General features: G+C 43.8%; 1 protein-coding gene across 1 annotated transcript in view; it reads right to left on the reverse strand.

Annotated features, from left to right (window-relative positions):
• Positions 1 to 1,445: 1,445 nt before the first annotated feature.
• The window catches only part of LOC126036488 (metalloprotease TIKI1-like), a 75,772-nt gene continuing 57,965 nt past the window's right edge, over positions 1,446 to 19,252 (reverse strand). The window contains exons 5-7 of the mRNA XM_049796363.1: positions 10,866 to 10,956; positions 5,307 to 5,576; positions 1,446 to 1,626 (exon numbers count right to left, since the gene is read on the reverse strand). Coding sequence (XP_049652320.1) covers positions 1,446 to 1,626; positions 5,307 to 5,576; positions 10,866 to 10,956 — 542 coding nt within the window. The remainder of the gene's footprint in view (positions 1,627 to 5,306; positions 5,577 to 10,865; positions 10,957 to 19,252) is intronic.

Here is a 19,252-nt window from a genome sequence, read left to right on the forward strand (position 1 = left end):
GAGATGGTGCCATCTTCTACCCAAGCCCAGACATATTTCATTCCCCGCAGTGCTGCTGCAAACTTCAATATTTAGCCTCTCCTTTCTCTCAGCAAACAGAGGCTTTGTTCAGGTTCAGTCCTTCTGAAGGGGGCCTGAAATTTGAGATTAAGAAATGAAAAGCCTGTTAGGAAAGCTAGAACCATTTGCTCCTCCTCCAATGTGCAGAAGAAGGATGAGAAAAAGAGGCAATGAAAAAAGTAGTGAAGCACATGCACAGGAAGGGAAGCCTGAGGGTTTGTTGTCTCACTGGGGCAGGTGACTGCTGTGTTTCCAAGGTACCAAGCTCAGCACATTGGCTCCACATCCTCCCATGGGTGAATCTTATGAGACCTTCCCAGGCAATGAAACCCCCATAATATGAAAGAGGGAATGTTGCTGACAAAATTTGAGTCAGTATGATCACAAGAGGATGTCCTGTACAAATACAGAAAACCATTCATCATTACTTCCAAGCTTCCTATATCCAACAGTCAACAGCATGTCCATTTTGACAGCGAAGGGCTTAAAACAATTTGGAAGGTCTGAGAATTTCCATTGAAATCAGTAGAAAACTTGTAAGGATTTCCTATAATGAAGTCTAACTGTGCAGAAAAGGAAAAGAAAGCCCTTTCTCCCCAAAAGTGAATCCAGCTATAAAATAACAATTATATTCATGATTTAAAAAGAGACAGAAAACCTGCATCCGGGTTTCTCAAATCACCTTTTTAGAACTTGGAAGCGTCCAACAGTATGATTGTGAAGCTCCCCAGGCAATTTTTTTTTTCTTATATGTACACTGGTTTGTGCTTACGAGACATGTCTGGCCTTTGGAGGTTCAGGTTTACCCATCTTACAACAGCACCAGACAGACGGCAGAAACGTTCTGTTCACAAGTCTTTACTGTTTTATTCTACTGTAGAAGGTGTTGTCATGAACCTTTATACGTAATCTGGAGCCCTAACAAGCAAGAATTAAAAGCATTACCAGTAGAGACCTAAAATACCAATCTCTCTTTCCCAGCTGTGCTCACGTGACCAAAATATTCTGTTCTAATAAACAAGTTAGTGGTGTGTAAATCTTCTTACAAGGCACTGAAGGTGAAAAAAATGTAATTTAGCTGGGCTCATACAGCTAAACAACAGCTATGTTATAGCAACATTATAATCTCCCCAAAGCATTATGGGACAACATGAAATCATTCTTCTGCAAAAGAAGGATAAAAACCACTTTCATTAAAATATCTTCTCCTGTATTGGCCAGGTCAAACCAGTTAATAGTGTTAATGATCCAGAGTCAGGAAAAGGAGGCAGTTTAAGAACACCCCAAATAACAGGCGTCCCACTCAGAGTCTTCTATTTTTGTTTTTTCACATAAGTTTTTTGCTTTTTAAGGTGAGAGCCCTGCAGCTTGGCTCCCCCTATGTTTCAATGCAGTCTTATCACATGGAAAGTCAAAATCAGTAGCGGGAGGAAGAGACAATGTGAAAGCTGGTGAGCGCTGCCGGTGTCTGCACGAGAGTGACTAGACCGTCCGTGGCCCCGGGGCTGGGGTTCAACCGTGATGTAGCCGTTAATGATGCGGATCCGGGGAGGAGGGTCAGTAGCACTGCAAGGCAAGAGAAGAACATCAGTCCAGACCCAGCCCAGAACTGTCTGATGCCCACAGACCAAGAGGTGGTCAGCCTCTGTGCCCCACTGTCAGTCTTCTGGGCTCCTGGCAACGGTGTCTTGTACTGGTTCCACGCTCACCAAAGGACTGTGTCTCCTAATGGCAGAGCGCTGACTTGACCCTTCCTCACTGGTATGGGCAGCTCCTACGCCAGCCCACATGGACGAGGGCGCTGCCCAACTGAACTGCAAAGCAGTCTTGAGCAGGAACAGAGAAGAGATTGAGGAGGGTGGAAACCGCACCAAAACACCTACCCTGTACTCAGGTCTACCCAGCCAGCCTGCCCATTGCTCCCATGCAGTCAGTCAGGTGGATAAGGTGACCATATTCCTAGCACATTTCAGCTAAGCAGAAAATACGTTAAGAAGAAGAAAAAAAGTTTTGTTGCAGATGAGTGTCCCTACAATGACAGTTGCTGAGCACAGCCGGAGTGAGGCACCTGCTTTCAGCTGAATCCATCTTCCCCAGTCATGCTTCTGTACATGCATCTTAGCGTGGACCAAACTTGTTCCAATACGGCATGTTCCCTTCCACAGATCAGGAATTAAATCACATGCTTTAAGGAGAGAGCCACTTCCAGAAACACATCCTAGAGACACTGGGAAAAGATCATCACATCCCAGAGTATCTCGCAGTGGCAGTGAGGACTCCGAGGTGGTGGTGAACAAGAACTGAGTCAGAGCCTACATGATGCCAAACTCCCATTATGGCAAGGTGATGGAGGAAAGAAATTTGAATGCTCCAGGCTGCTGACACCAACTGTCCTGAAATGGGGGAGCTCCCACACCATGGCAAGTCAATAGTCAGAAGGGCTGATACTACACAGGTGTTGTTCTCTTCAGCAATGGATTGAAAGCTATTCTTGACCCCACAGCTTTAAGGCTGACATACACCCCAGGGCCTCATGGTGCTGTGTGGAACCAGAAGACAAATTTGGACAAATTAAAAGCAAGTCTACCTGCCAAACACAAAAGGAGAGTCATTTCTCCTGCACCCACTCCCCAGCTGCTGTGCACCATTCTCGCCTTATTTTGGTCAGCTGCATTAAGCAAAAATGCTTTGGGAAATTGAAGGCAATTAGTACCCTTTTAAAAAACACTTACCCTTCCATACCCAAAAGGCCCTGACAGAAGGTTTGAACAGTAACTGGAGAGAAGCCAGCTGGCAGCACATCAAAGAAATACAGCTGACAACTGATGCATACAGGAGCACAAACCAAAGCAATTCTGCCAAGCCCACTACAAGACTGTATTAAACCACTTGAGCTGCACTTTTCACATTTCCAGGCTCACAGGAGGAAAGCTGTGAATGGCCCGAGTATAAGAAACCCGACAGCTTTACCTGTGCCTGGGCACCCCGGGGAATGCTTATAGCAAGGGCTGAGACTCGCAGTGACTCGTGCCCTGTACACGTGCGAGCTTGAGCCCTGAGGGTCTGGATTTCCGTGGGGACACATCTCGGCTGTGCCACGAGGTGGGGCTGTCAGCTCAGCCCACGCCTGCCCGGGCAGCCCTTAGCGGCACAGACTGCTTGCACACGCGGGTGGTGGGGTAGAGAGGGTGGCGATTCCCCTGGCTTTACAAAGACTAAACCCAGAGCACGGGCCGGGGCTGTGCGTGAATGACAGCTGCCTGTCTGACACTCGCGGCTTTCCCTTTGCAGTAAGGGTGCAACAGTCTCCCAGGCAGCAATAAGCATCACTTGTCTTTCCCAGTTCTATCACACAACAGCTCCATCTCTAGACGTTCAAGCTCTCTGCTACTAAGGACTCACCTCTAAAAAGAATTTGTCACCTAGCACCTGGGTAAGTTTCTAGCACAAAGGATGACTTAATTAGTAGGGGAAGAAAGGAAACATTACAAAAGAAGAAAAGGAAAGGAGGCATTTGCTGCTTCCGTATTTATGCAGTAGTTCCCAAAGCTGTCATCATCAGCTTTGCTTTTAACTCACTATTGCCTTGCAGTACTTTCCAAAGCTGTCATCATCAGCTTTGCTTTTACCTCACTATTGCCTTGCAGTACTTGCAATCCAGTATGTAGCCCTAATATACATCCAGTTTAAGCACAGTAGCACATCCTCCCATCTTCTCTCTCCTTCTGAAGGCACTGATGCTGCAAGTGTATGCGTATCTCACATCAGGGCACCCGCTGACTTCCCTGAGATTCATGGGAACAACTGCGTGTGAAAACTGAACATGGCAGTGTGTAGGCAGGGTGGGAGCTTGAGATCAAAAAGACCCCAGATCATTCCTTAAGGTTTCAACTAATCGGGCTGTCAACAAAAGCTCCAAAAACCTATTTACAAGCAGCTAGTATCAACTGCATTAATAGAAAGTAAATGATACAATAAAAAACCGAAATCAAATGCGATCAATATGAGGATTTGTTGTACTGATGAATCTTGGACTATGTGTAGGTCTGTCAGTGGGAATACAAACCACCATGTGCATTTGTCTACCTTTCTCTCCAAAGTACTCACATTTAGGTTGGAAGAAGGACCAGAGGGAAGGCACAAAACTACTCTACAAAAGAGGAAGAGGACTCTGGTCTAAAAAGTCTGACAATGGCTGAATGGAACAGAACAACAACTGCTGCAGCCACTTGCAGCCAGCCTGAGCAATGTATTACTCAAAGCAGTGGTACAGCTGGGGCCAAGGGATGTGATAGGAGAGGCATAGGAGAACCCTGATATACTCAGTATCTTGAGGAGCAGGAAGAAATATTCTTCAGAGGGAAAAAAAAAAAAAGAATATACAGGCTTCATTTCAGGAGCTACAGGCTTTTCTGCATCATCCTGACCTGTCTAGTTATTTACAGTGCCAGAAAAATAAAATGCTTTCAACCTGAGTATGGCAGAGATGCAAACAGAGACACAAAGTACAAAAGAGAGCAGACTTGGGTCTGTGTGTTATCTGACAGGAGGGAAACATTAAGGTACACATTCAGCCACAAGCCTAAGTATAGCTAGTGAGGAAGAAGTTGGCTTTTTTTCTTTGCAGGCTGCTGTAGTTCTTGTAGGTGAGTAAGCTCTTCTGGATGAAACTAGGTGGTATGTGTGAACCCTTGCCCCACAACACACTCCATTTTTTATATTAACTCCATCATCCATTAGTTTTCCATCCCACTTTCCAGATCTCCAGTAATGCCATGGGGCTCATATGCAAGAATAGAGAGACTAGAAGTACTGTATAAATACTGTCCAAATGCAAGGAGCACATATGCCAGATATGACAGTTTCCACATATTAGCAGCTCTTGGATAAAGGTCCAAGGCTTTGATCTGTACCATCTACCACTGGACCCAGCCTTCTGTGGTAAAGAGGACTACCATATGCTCACAGTCCCTCAAGCCCAAATGCAAAATGGTCTAGACAAGGCTTCCACTTGTGTTATGCCTAGTTTTCCACAAACCTAACCATGCAGAAGCAGCTATTTTGTCACTAAAAGCACAAGCAGCCTTGAGTAAATGTTTCAGCAACAATCACAGTGAGGAAGAAGGTCAGATCCTGCCCTCAGCATGTATCTAGCCCCTGCAGAAGTTTGGCATACTGGATTAATCAGTCTAAATTAAAGTCCAGTTTGCATGACAAACCCTCCTCTCTCCCCAGCCATTAGCTACCTTTCTTCAAGGCGAACCCAGAGGTCGTTAAACTGTCGCAGTCTTTGCTTCTTCTGCTGCTTCTTCTTCTTTTTGTACTTCCTGTCTACCTTCTCCAGTACATCAACACTGTCAGGGAGCAGCAGGTGAGGCAGGAGCTCCTCCTCCTCCTCCTCCTCTTCCTCCTCCTCCTTCCAGGGGTGCAATGGCAGTGGGAATTCCTGAGATGCAACATACGGGCTGTGTGCCGGTGATGACGATGAAAAGGCTAACAAGGTTTTGCGGGGGGCTCTGCTGGAAGAAGGAGGGAAAACAGAAATTTTTGAAAGGGCTTTGAGGCAGAATCCTGGTACAGATACTATTAAGGCACATATAAAACAGGTGTTTCTCCCTGGCATATTGGCTGGACGCTTATTTCTCTGACTTGTATTCCTGCCCCCTCTTCCTTAAGTCAATATTCTGATCAAAATAGTTCTCTTTAATGAAAAAAGCTTTGGAAAAGAGGTAATCTGAAACTGAGGTAAGAATGCAATCTGGCCCAGAGCTGAATAACTCTTGGGAATAACTTTGCATGACTAGAAAGAGACAAAAAAGGAATCACCCTCAAAGTGAGAGGAGGTCAAACAATACTTCTATAGCCTGATGCACTGCAGAACAGACCGGATTATTCCCTTCAGCAATACCCACCCAGCGCCAACTAACCTAGGGAGCAGGGGGAAGGGGCAGGGACAGGATAACTAAGGCAAACTAGCTGAAGGAACCAGTCCTAGATCAACAACGGTCACTGGTGGAGAAGGTAAGTAATAAGCTAGTACACAGACTGTGGTCATGGCTGCAGAAATGGATCTTCCAAATTATTGTCTTTGAAGGGAATGGCTCAATATACCATTAAGCAACCCTTTGGGCCATCTAGTCTGCTGCAACTGGAAGCAGACTAGCTGTGGCAGTGCCAAGTTCACTGTCATCGCATTTTCTCTTTCATGAAGCCAGATGGTACAGAGCAGTGAACGCATAGCCTTTATAAAAAGTCAGGTCAGGGCACGTGACTGACACATAAGAGACCATAGCTCAACTCGTTATTGTGGTGTTGACTTCTAGTGTAAGCATTTACTGTCTTCATGCTGACCTGCAAAAGAAGATAATGCTGTCCTGCCACTCAGATAAGCACACCAAGGAACATGAAATGGTGGTTTTAAAGGATTGTATCAGACAAGTATGGAGGTCCACATGGATGGGAGGAGGCTAAGCAACTGCAGCTCTCCCACCACACAGAAGTGAGTTTTGCACACATTTATAGAAAGTAATGAGGGGGGTAGAAGTCAGGCCTTCAGCTTTCTAGCTGCACAGATCCTGTATTAGGCTGGCAGCATTATCTGGAATTTCAAAGCAGCTCCAGGAAGTGAGATACTGCAGTGAGATTATGTGCACATACAAACTCTCTCACAAGACAAATCTTGGAAGTCCAAAGGAACACTCAGTGGAACCCCCAGAAAAAGCTCTAAGGGCTATGCTTACCCAGGATAGTGCGAAGGTGATACATTGAAGAAACAATCACCTCCACCCTGATTACTTAAGCTCTGTTCCATTATCCTTAGTGTAAGCAACATCTCCTCATCTATACCCCAAGGCAGGCAGTCTGCAGTTTCCTATCCACTGATGGCTTTGCTGGCCCATACTTCTCGCTGTTTGGAACAAAGAGATTCCCCCTCTTTACTTGTTCATCAGCATCTTGGGACAAACTCACAAACTCAGTCCGCTCTATGGATACACAGAGCACAACAAAAATATCTGAGGGATCTTTATGGCTACTTCATAAAGAGAAGAGATGCAGCAGTCTTCTGTAACAAGGCAAAATTGGAGCCTGGCTTGGGCTGAAATTTGGGAATGTAACAGAAGACCACAGACCACTGTGCAGAAACCTGGCTTCAATCAGTGAAACCTTCCCAGAACTATAGTGTGTTTCCCTTCTGCCTTGCAATGGCTTTGAAAGGAGGAGGTCTGAAGGAGATGTGTTTCAGCGTGGCTGTAGTTTTCAAGCTAGCTGTCACTGTGGGCACATCTCCTTGATGGACAATAAAGAAAGCCCATCCTGGAGAAGGAGAAGTGAAGTTGTGGACTGGAATATGACCAAGAGAGTAGATAGAAAATGAAGAGAATTTGATCTTATTTCCTGCAAGGAAAATCACAGACTGATCACATGGTGAACTTTATGTAACAGACTGGTGCAGAATGGGTTTTGGGCTATCAAACTCTTTCAAAATCTTTGTAATTGTCACACTCTCACTTTATCATCTCTGAGGTATCACAACCATTTGGCTCTCCTCCACAACATCTTCACATCACCACTCTTTAACTCTGCCTTACAGTGACCCTCCCCAGTTGTCTCCAGTGTCCTGATTTGTCTCTCTGAAGGTCCTCTCCTTATGGTTTCCTTTTCCCCAATTTCTCTTCACTGAATCTGTTCCTTAAATGTGAAAGTCACAGAGTGGGCACCAGCCCTCCCCTGTAGATTAGTGTGCCCTGCTGCCTGCAGCCTACCCTACCAAACTCATGGCCATACCATGCTGGAGCTCAGTTAGGATGGTGTCCATCCTGCATGGCCAGCCATTTATTCTGATACTTGCAGCCTCAGAACACTGCTAACAACAGACACTCATATACATAACCTCTTTCACAATACTTTCTGCAGGTAATTCTTCCAGGGTCTGACTAAGCAACCACAGGAAAAGGCACACAATGCAAAAGCATGTCCTTCTTCCCAAGGCCAGTTCCCTCTCCCAGCACAGCAGCTAAGGGAGGAGTCAGGAAGCACCTTAATTACAGCTGTAATTATATGATTAATATTTTGCAATATACATATGCATTCTAAAATCAGGAAGAACAGTTAAAGCATGAAATAAAACAGTAGGAGCTTGATTGAATTTGTGGCACTATTTATAAACTGTCCTTTGCACTGCTGCACAGTTGGAGCACCTTCTTGTGCCTTCCTTGCTTTGGTGACACCACAAAGGAGTCCTCCTGCCTCAATACTCCACTATGGGCATTCACCCCTTTGCACTGCAGATGGGCAGGACACTTCAGGCAGCCCTGTCTGCAGGTGAAATTGTGTCACTGCACCCAGCAGTTTGCTCGTTACAGGAAAACATGCATAATGATCCCCTGTCTTTCTGTGTTCCTACACACAGATACCTCAGAAGGGACTTTCTGTTTAGCCAGAACACAGGAAGCAGCAGAATGTGCTGATAATGCACAATGTCATGATGCAGGGAAGGGACACAATTGCAGAATTTCTCATCCTCTTGTTTTAGGACAGCTCAACTAACACTCCCTACTGTATCCAACAGTAAAACAGCCATTTGAGTGCTCTGTCTCAGTTCAACCACTTGTCAGTTTTTTCCTCAGTCAATTTTGTCCTGTAAAATAGTCCACAGATACTGACTGGACTGCATGCAGCACTGCTATCTATGACAGTAGCTGGATATGGTTCCACATTTACATGGGTTGGACTGCATTTACTGACACAGACTGCCCTGGTATTTGCTCCTAGAACACACCCAGGATACCAATCAAGTGAAACCCTCCATCCAACCCCCAGGACTCTGACATACTCTTGCCACAGGTCTTTCCCTCACCTCAAATGCTCTTCTCCTTCAGAACTCACATTTTTCTTGAAACTTGTTTCATATTTTTAAATGTTTCCAAGTCATCCTTTTCTCAAAGAAAACACTGAAGTGCTATCTTCTTTAGCTTCTTCACTCAGCTTTAAAATCAAGACTCCAGGAAAGACATTCTGTCCGGTAGTCCTAATGAGAGGTTTGAGATGCAACCAGTGCCAAACTGAGGGCTTTCAAAGGCACAAAAGTCACTGACTGGACAATGAACTCCCATGATGTGGTCAGAGAACTGGATGTCCAGCTACCCCTATTATCATTGATACCTACCTTCCTGATGGGTGAAGATCTAGCCCTCCTTTCCACAGCTGTCTGCCCTTGATTTCCTTACAGCTACGTCTTTAAAGAGCAGTATCAGATGTTGTTTATTCTCAAGTACATATTAAGCTCTCTTTCATTAAGCTTTAAGAAGCTGCTACGGCTGGTTTTAGGAAGCCTGAAGCTAAGAATGTTCTGCGGGGTGAGGGGGGAAGCTGAAATCAACACAAAAATATCAGTGCAGGCATGTTTTTTATTATCCCTGTAAACACTGATACACTGGATTGTCTAGCATGACCCAAGTGTTTACAGCATCATTAAGTCCTATGCTGAAGCACAGGGGGCTTCTCCACGTCAGACTACCTGCCCATTGGTGGCAACAGGGTTAGGGATTGCATTCATGTACTCATGGGGATGAGTCTTGGCTCAGCTTATTTCAGTGCACATATAGTTAATGATGTATGCCCATGTCAAGAATCATAGCAAAAACATGACCTGCCAGATTTTGAATCTCATGGACTGAAAAAGGCCGCAAAAGTGGTGCAAAGAGAAAGGTGAAGCAACCAAAATATGAGAAAAACATCTGTTATTATTTTGCACCACATCTGTGGAGCCCCTGGCACAGACCACGACTCTGCACTGTGTCCCCTGGACAGAAGGTGATCATCCTGCCTAAGAGCCCCATATCAGAAATGTGGGGGAGGAGGAACAGAGGTGTAAGCAGTGAGGGACAGCATGCCTGGCACAGAGGATAAAAGGGAAACAAGTACCATAATTGGGATCAAACCTTTTTTCCACTGTGGTCTTTTAGCAGTGACTGTAAGGAAGAATGGGGATATCTGAGAGACGTAAGAGCACATGTTTGGCAAGAGTGTGAAGAAGAGGAAAACAAGCATTGCAGACCCAAAGCTGGTGGCAAGAAGTCCAGGAAGAGGTGAGTCAAGAGCACATGTAATTCTCGGCAGTGTGGAGGAAGAGATTAGTTAGCATTCTGTAGTTACTGAAACCATGGAGATGGATAAAGGCACCCAGTGAGAGATAAAAAGAGGCAGTAAGGGTATATTCCAAAGAACAGCTGCAAGATGATTCACAACAGCAAGCACTTTGGCTTAAAACTGCTGAAGAGAGCAGGGGACATGAGAGCAATCAATTATGGGGACAGCTTGCAAAGAGGATGGGTGGAATCTGGGCACTCAGGTTCCAGGCTGAGAGAGAGTAATCACAAAGAATCAAAAATAGCAGTGTAAAAGAAGGAGAGTGTTAAAAGGCAGGGCAGTCAAACACTTAAAAGGGAGGAAGGAGGAGCCTGGAAGCCTATGTGGTATGAAACAGCATCCAGATCTGATGAACCAAGCATGCATACTCTATGGCTGTTAGTTTAAGAGTTAAAAACTTACACGGGGGAAATACTTATTAAAAAAAACCCCAAAGAACCAAAAAATCACCCAAAGAAAACACAAAAAACCCCAAACCCAAACCAAATCAAATCCTGTTTCCAAACTAGCTCATAGAAGATAAAAGCAAACTTCTGGGGAGGAGAGAGGGATCCCAGCTCAGTGTTAGGAATAGTTCCAGCTGCCACTACCTCTTCATGACTGCTTACAAACCCACCCTCCCAACGGCTGCTCAGCTAGAGAAAAGCATGCATTACTTGTTGATGGCTTGTCCAGCTGGAGTGTGTTCTATCTCGTACCCTTCTCTCCTCAAAACATCAATCACTGTGTTGTTGCCCATGAAATGACCTGCAGTTGAGAGAAAAATGACATCAGAACTCAACGAGCACAGGGAAAGAGAGGGAAGAACAACAAAGTCCTTCCTCATCACAGGAGGTGTGCCACACTCAGGGCAGGCAGTGCTATATCACTTCCCACCAGCATGCTCCAGAAACACAGGATCTCTAACGAATGATTGAACTTTCCCAGGGTCACTTCAATTACCACATTATGCCTTTCTAAAATTAAAATGTGACTGAAATTATTCTGGTCCCACAGGCTGTTGCATTATCAGGCCCCCATGGCTTTCTTGGGGCAATAAGAGATGAAGCTGGGAGACACCTGTTCAGGAGTAGTACCGAGACTGCAACTGGCGGTGGTGCAAACCAGGCCAGAATCTGGCCACAGTGTGTCCATCATTTTAACATCCTCTGGCATCATAAAGGCACTACCTGAGATGTTGGTCAACATCATTAACAATTTTTAAATGATTAAGAATCATCCAACTGCAGAGAACAGAATCATCCAACTGCAGAGAACAGAATCATCCAACTGCAGAGAACAGAAAACAGCTCTGAGAGCCAATGACTTAGATCAACCCCTTTCATTCCTTCAGTATAAGCTACCAGGGACATAAACTCCACTTCAGTCGTGTTGACAAAAGTTTTGGAAGGATTTAGCTAGCTCTGCCCTAATTCTGTGATTTATGTCTCCACTCCATTTTCAGACAGATGTGGTGGCTGGTCAGCCCATAGTTTGGCATCTTAGTGAATAAATGACTACTCAAAGGGTGCAGGAGTTATTCCTGAAGGCCTATATGATCTATGCGCTGACTGATTTCCACCATCACTCTAACTCCTCATCAGACAAGGCTGCTGAGAAGCAGATGGACAGCACAGTCCCTCATAGATCTAGCTTTCTTGAAAACATTTGTTCATTTAACAACCTAAGTTAATTAAAATTAGACCTGAGCACATGATTTATTAGTGTGGTCGCTTGCCTCTGTAGATGTAAGCAGTGCTAAAACTGATAAATAACTAGAGAAAAACTGTTTTCAGCTAATATTCTTCATAAATATGTGGCAATAAAACCACCAAAATTATTCTAGTAGCCAGGAAAAGCAAGGAGATAGAAAGGGAAGTCCAATGGTAATGAGATTAACAGGAAAATAAACCTAAGAGTTTTTATTATTTTTTCATTCCCAAATGCATTCAGTAAATTGGAACACAAAACTCCAGTTTCTTATGCCACAACAGCAAAGGGCTCGTGAATTACCGACTTAAGGCATGACAGTTGGATGGTATCATTTCAGTATAGACATTTATCAGGATGAAGTTTCCCCAGGAGCCTAAGAACACAAACAGATCTAGCTCAAATGAAACTTTTTAACCAAATACTGCACTGCACACCCATTGGGTATCGTATTTTCTCACCTACTAACTGGACTTTCCCCCAGGTCCTCAACCTAACTTCAGAAACAGTAAAGATAATGTACCATTTTTTGGACCTAACCTAATACTGTTGGTGTCTGTTGCTTGCAAAAGGTTCAGCCCCAGGTGCAGTTAACTCAGAATTCCTCATGTCAGCAAAAAGACCTGATGCAGCAGGAAACAGGAATGACTGTAATTAAACATTGTAATTGAGTAAAATTAGCTGCTGGAAGGCCAACATTAGGTATATAAGGTGGCAGACCTAGTTGCTTTCTCTCACCTTTAACATAGAGGAGAGGTATGTGCAAAAGGAAGGGGAGAGGGGATTCAATCCTCCCCTGCCTCCAGACAGCAACGAAGGGGGTGCTTCCAAAGGGTGGTCCACCCCTTGTAAGTGAGAGTGAGGTAGGACAACTTAGACTTTTAGAGAAGTGCCTCTCTATTGATAAGGATAGGGGCAGTGTATGTTGCAAGTTCAGACTAGGCATCCATCTCATGTGGGCAATGTTGGATGAGCTGAGTCCTATCCTCAGCAGTGAAAAGCAGTGCCAAGGCTCTGAACTCATATTTTCTTAACCCAAGTCCTTCAGGAAGAAGGGACAAGATGTAAAGATAAGCAATCTATAGGGCAATCTACAGTCTTAATAAGTTTAAGAGCTTACAGTCTCACTCATTTCATGAGTGAATAGCTGTGCACAACACACCATCAAATGTACTATCCCCCATTGATCTTCAGTTTCCCTTGCTCAGAGCAGTGATTTAGACTGGTATGTAGGAAATTACTGTAGCACATGGTTGAGTCTCATTTCAGTCAGTCAACCTGCTTGAGTAATTTCCTTAAGGTGGGCCTTAATCTCTGGAATTTGATGGAGTGGTAAGAGTATCTTTTATGTCACAGTCACAGGTACAGGCCTTCACAGGGAGCCTTTGCTCATTGTTGCCAATGCAATGAGTTCTGTCTGCATGTGAAAGAAAAATGCTGTGCTAATATTGCCCAAAAGAGAACAGACCAAATGAATAGATATGTGTAAAACAGATGCATACAAACAGGCATGTGATATTAGATTGTTCACAAGCTGTGCTTAATCAGGAGCTGCTCAGGCTAGGTACATAAAAGGATTAGGAGATACTAGTGTTTGCTATCCTATGTGTGCTCTGTGAGACTGAGCTGATCTGGGGCCCAAAGGACCTACAGGGTCAACCTGAGCTAAGTGCAAAATGAAAAAAAGACAGAAGGGTGAGGGTTTGATGTACAGGACTTCACCAGAAGCCTCTCTAGGGTCAGCATTTTTGCCTCTTCCCTGGGAACTGTCACAGAAAGAGCTCTGTAGTGTGTGAGACCTTATCACCAAAAGCATCTGTAAGAAACACAAGAAAGATTCACTCTACAAGGTTTAAGATCAACTTAGCCCAAAGTCATATGACAGGGAGTAGGCCTCTTTCACCTGTTTTCTATTTTAGCCTAACACACTTGAATGCCCCCCAAAAGAAAAGCCCCGGGCCCTGTCCCATCAGAAAGCCTGCTCTTTTCTTTCTGTACACAGCGCTGCATTATCCTCACACCACTAGGTGAAGCGATGCTTCTGAGAGGTCAATTTACTCTGGCAGGGGGTGGGGAGCCATGAATCTCTATTATTCTGTGTTCAAGCTCAAAGAGAAACTAAGAAGCTGTTGTGTGCACCAGCTCAGCCATGCACTCTACTGGAGAGTAAATAAGACCCTAGCTTTTAATCTGCACTGAAAGGAATGGCATGCAGGGACCGCAACAGGCAATATGCTCAAACAACAATGCTGTTTGACAAACGTGCACTTGCAGACCAGTCCACACAGTCCGATATGCATTGAGCATTCCTGACCTTCCTCAATAGCAATACCCAATCTTGCAGAGCACAGGCTACTACTATTGCCATGAAATCCATGTCTCCTGCTTGCAGCTTTTACTGCCAGGGCACGCAGAAGTGTTTTCTCTAGGCAACTCTGCTAGGAGTGTGGTTTTCAGCAGAAGTTCATGAACCCAAATTTGAGCCATCACAAGGCTGAAAATTTTCTGCATCTAACAAAATTAACAAGGATATACTGCACAACAGAAGTTCTGTTTCTGTTCCTAATTTTTATTTTTCATATAAAGCAAGATTATAAGACTGAAGAAAACTTTGTTCCTCTAAATTTCAACAAAATCCACAATTCCAAGCTGATACACAAACTTCCTTGACCTTCTCTTAGAGTCATGTAAAAGGAAACCCCCAAGTCCACATAATTCTTTATGTCTGCTATGTTTTCCTTAGTAGAAAGATGGCACTTCCCATCTGCCCCAGAAACATGCCAGGACCTCACCATCTAAAATATCCAAAGACAATGAATCACTGGACATACATGTAAAGAAACAAAACTGTTAGGAAACCTGATATGCACTGCTGACCTCCAAGAAGTGGCGAGAACAGCTACAGCACATGATCATAACAGTGCAATCACAAAATGACACAAAGGATTCTAGCCACTGGGGACATCATAAAGCAGGATGTTTATCTCTGACTGGGCTGGGAGTGCTCAGATGGGCTTTTGATGCCAGAGGCTCTATGGGTCACTGAAACAAATATTTTCAAGAATATTTTAGAGGTACAGATCTTACAGTTATTTAGAAACTGCCTGGAAATGCCCATGGAAATTATCATCTATTATTCTTCTTCTTAGACTGCTTCCAAGAATTAAATAGATAAATTCATATAACATACCCCAAAAGGGTGAACAGGACATCTGTAGGTGACTGGATTAGAGTTACTGGCCTGTAGAAAAGGCATGACATGAGGCTGCTACCCAAGAACAAAAAAAGAGGAGCTTTAGGAAAAATTATCACTTAACCATGAGGCACAAAGGACAGGTCATCCCTCTCTATGTGCTTCCCATGGCAGGGTTCTTCTACCCTTTCAATAATCGAAGTATCCTCCCATAGCAGTCTGTGCGCCAATAAATCCATGGAGAAGGGTTCAAAACTGCCAGTGGTCCCTCAGAGGATGCAAACACAAGCAAAGGAGAATTTGTGATGACCTGGAGAGCAGGGACATACATGGCCCAAGTCAGTCCCAAAGGTTATCTGCAGCAAAGAGCTGAAAGTTCAGCATATGGCAGATGCAACAAATGATCTAGAGAAGGCAGAGTACTGTCTTAAATAATTTCATTGGATGGAAGCCAAACTGCAAAACAGACATCCTACTCCTCCAATCTTTTTGAGACTGCAGACTTCCAAATGTACTCCTTCCTGTGATGACCTGTAAGATGAAATATTAATGAAATATTACTCCATAAACATTGAACTTGAGGTTTTACTCCACTGAGGCCAGGACAAGTGTTTGTCTTCAAAAAACCATGATTTCCTTGAAATCACTTTTTTAGTATAAAATCTTAGTGGATCATACTTCACCACTCTGATATCAAAGGGGGAAAATCTGGTGGGCAGGACTGTGGAACAGTGGCATTCTCTATGCCCAAGAAAATACTTTCACTACACATGGAGAAACTTTAAAAAAGTGCCTCAAACCTGTATTCACTCAGGAGGAAACAAAAAACCTTCCATTTCTTTAAAAGTGATGTGCTTTGCTAATTAACTCACCTATATGGAATTACTAGGATTCATTTTCCACATTTGTTTGTAACAGAATCATGTAAACATGAAATCCTTCTAAAAATAGCTGATGTTGAAGCCCTTGCACAACATGGGAAAAATTGCCTAATACCACAGAAAAGAAACATATGAAGTTACAATTGGCATTTTTCTTGTGAAAGACAACCAGACACTCTTATCTACCCAGTTCTGTCAAAAACTAGATCTCAAACTTATGACGTGAGTATTTTTGGTCCCAGGGATTCCCATTTTTACCTTTGGGCAACGGCAAACCCTTGATAACTACACAAACTGAAGTTAGAAAAAGGTTTTCCACCGATTATAAGGCCAAATTTATGGCAAAGTTAACATAAGGAAAAAGTTTACAAACCCGTATCACTTATTTTGTAAAAATCAAGTTCAAAGAAACAGCTTCCATTCAGGCAGCCTTAGCCACTGGGGCTCCATCTGCACTGGCATTTACTGAGAGTTTTCCACTGTTGAAGGCCTAGGCTCATTAGGCAAGGAGACCCTCATGTAGGTGACTATGCTAGCAGCCCACGTTATGTGACTAATAAGGAAAGGAAATAGCAGTGCCATGTCTGAGTTGCAGTATTCACAGCCATCTCTGCTGCTGGACCCGCTCCCATTCCACACCACTGCTTCCTTTCCAGAAAAAAAGGTATTAAGGACTTGAAACCCCACGAGCTTAAAACATACCTTACAAGATGAAAGTTTTCCTACTGTAGCTGCCCAATAAAGGTAGCAATGGGTAGACCCCAGCACTGATAAGAAGCTGATGATCACCAGACTGTCAGTACCTAAGCAGAAACAGCACACAGTTGTTTGACCTGGGCAATTTTGACAGTTGAACTAATACATTGGAACAGAGGTTTCTGCCTCTAATGCAGAAATGCAAAGCTTTCCTCACTTCTTGTGTCAGAAATGTCAGGAGGAGTGCCCTTCATGTGAACCCTGGGCCTTTGGATGTGGGTGCTGCCTCCACACACCATTATCTATCCCCTTCGGGGGTTGTTGTTCTAATAAACCCTGTCATTAGCGTTCTGCAGACTCAAAGAGCCTACTAAGGAAAACGGTCTCAAAGCTGCTGGGTTGTATCTGGCATTCTCAGATTACAGAGGTACAGGCACACCTTCAGGGACTCAGCCTTTTCTTGCACCCAAAGAGGCTAAAATGATGCTGCATTCCAAAGACAGAAGAAGCAAGCAGGCAATCAGCAAGCCCTTTGTACCCAGGGAGAAGTCAGATAGCCCCACAAGACTCATTTAATCTGTTTTATCATTATGTTATCTTCCTGCCAGCCCCCTCCCCACCACCACCACTTTTCTCCTCTTCTAGAATCTGACAAGATTCAGCTTCATGTAGATTTTTCATTAACTTCCTCATTACACATTTCAAATGCTTTATATAAGGCATAGATAAATTTACATTCCCTGTGCACATCCACACCTCCAGTAGCAAATGTACTGATGGCAGGTTCAATGTTTCCATGCTGGGTTCTGAATTCCCACTGAATTTCAAGGGCAAATTGATACCCATTTACCTGTGCAACTTTCATATTACCATGGCAGGTTTTTGTTTGGTTTTGTTTTACAGGTATAAACACCTACAAAAGATGGACAAAGACATCCTAGGCTTAGCACTGTTGATTATTTTTACCAGTGTTTACTGGTGACAGGTCCTTTCTCCAATCTTTTCTTTACCAAAGACAATAAATCTTGTTCCTCTTGCATAATTTCCATCCAAAAAAAATGACAGATGGAACAGCAAATTTCAAGATGTAACAGTGAACAGCTCTATATGGAAAAAACCATCACCTAACATCATTCAGGACACAGACTCAGCACAATTCCAGTTTCCCCTGGAAATCGGTGGGGGTTTTTTGTTGTTTGTTTGGGATTTTTTTGCTTTTTATGACATAAGGGGCAAGGGAAAAGGCATCAGACATGCCTGTGAGTCCAATGCACTTGGCACCCAAGGCTGACACATAACTGACCAATTCCCCACATCTCAAGGACTACCTCAAAACCTAGAGAAGTTGGAGGAAGCCATTTGGTGGACTATGGCAGACTCTGGGGTAACCATAGGTGGTAGCATGTTCTCTCTTTTCCTTGTCCAGGTGGCTAAGATTAAAGTTTATACACCCATCTTAGCTCAGATGGGGTCAATTACACTTCTACAATGATGTCCAAATCCTTCTTCTGCATGTTTTTTGATCACACATCAACCATCCAAGAGTTAATTTTAGTTTAGCAGCTATCAGTGGACTCAGCTGCTGGGAGGAAGACAACTAAGATCTGGAGCTCTTAGCTGGATTGCTAATTTAGATATTGGTTCATCAGTCTGTTCATAACAATTCTTCTTTCTGGGAGGTCTTGTTGGGGGCAGGGGAGTAAAGTGGGGAAAAAACAGCCAGTCCCTGGAAGTTTGAATCCATACAGTCTGAGTAATTAATGCTAAAGAAACACATTCATTATTTCCTTTAGTAATTAGAAGACATGGTAGCTGAAGAATTTTTCACCAACAACCTTCTTTTCTTAGTGTTAATGGTGGCTGGCCAACATCCACTATACTTTACAGCCTCAGAATGATGGTTTTTTTCAGCAGCAGCAAAGAAAAAAGAGCTCTGAGAGAAAAAGGAATTTGCCAGTGTTTACAAGATTAAGAGGACCAACTTCTGAAGTTGTCACATCAGTCAGCATCTCTCAGTGAAGTCAGTCATTTCATCCACAGGGATATAAGGCATCTTAGATCCTTCTGTACTTATTCATGAGTTGGCTCTTCTGGAGTTTCTCAGCTGTTCAAAGAGGCAAGAGAGACTGGAGGGAATTTAAAGTTGGCTCCTAGAAACTCTGGCTTCACCTGAGGCCTTGCCTCTCATAATGAAGTCAGGATCTCATGCCACTAAGTATGCTTCTTCCTGCATAAAAAAAACCAAACCAAACCACTCTTTTTTTTATCTCTTATTCTTTAGCCCACTCAACAGAAACCGTAAGTAAGCTAAAGCAAACAAGCCATGCTTATCCTGGAGTAAAAGTGACTATGCAGAATGAAGGCCCATCTAGAGTTGAATCTGGTGAGAACCATCAAGGGGAAAAAGAAGTGCTTCTCCAGATACCTCAGCAGTAAAATGTAGACTAGATAAATGTAATCTCAGTGCTGAAGGGGGGAGGAGACCTGATGACAAAGAATATTGAAAAGGCCATTGTCACTTTCTTTACTGGTAAAACCAGCTTCAGGAATCTCAGGTTCCTATGACTAGAGGGTAAGCCCAGGG

This window comes from Accipiter gentilis, chromosome Z (genome assembly GCF_929443795.1).
Source record: "Accipiter gentilis chromosome Z, bAccGen1.1, whole genome shotgun sequence".
Taxonomy (NCBI): Eukaryota; Metazoa; Chordata; class Aves; order Accipitriformes; family Accipitridae; genus Astur; species Astur gentilis.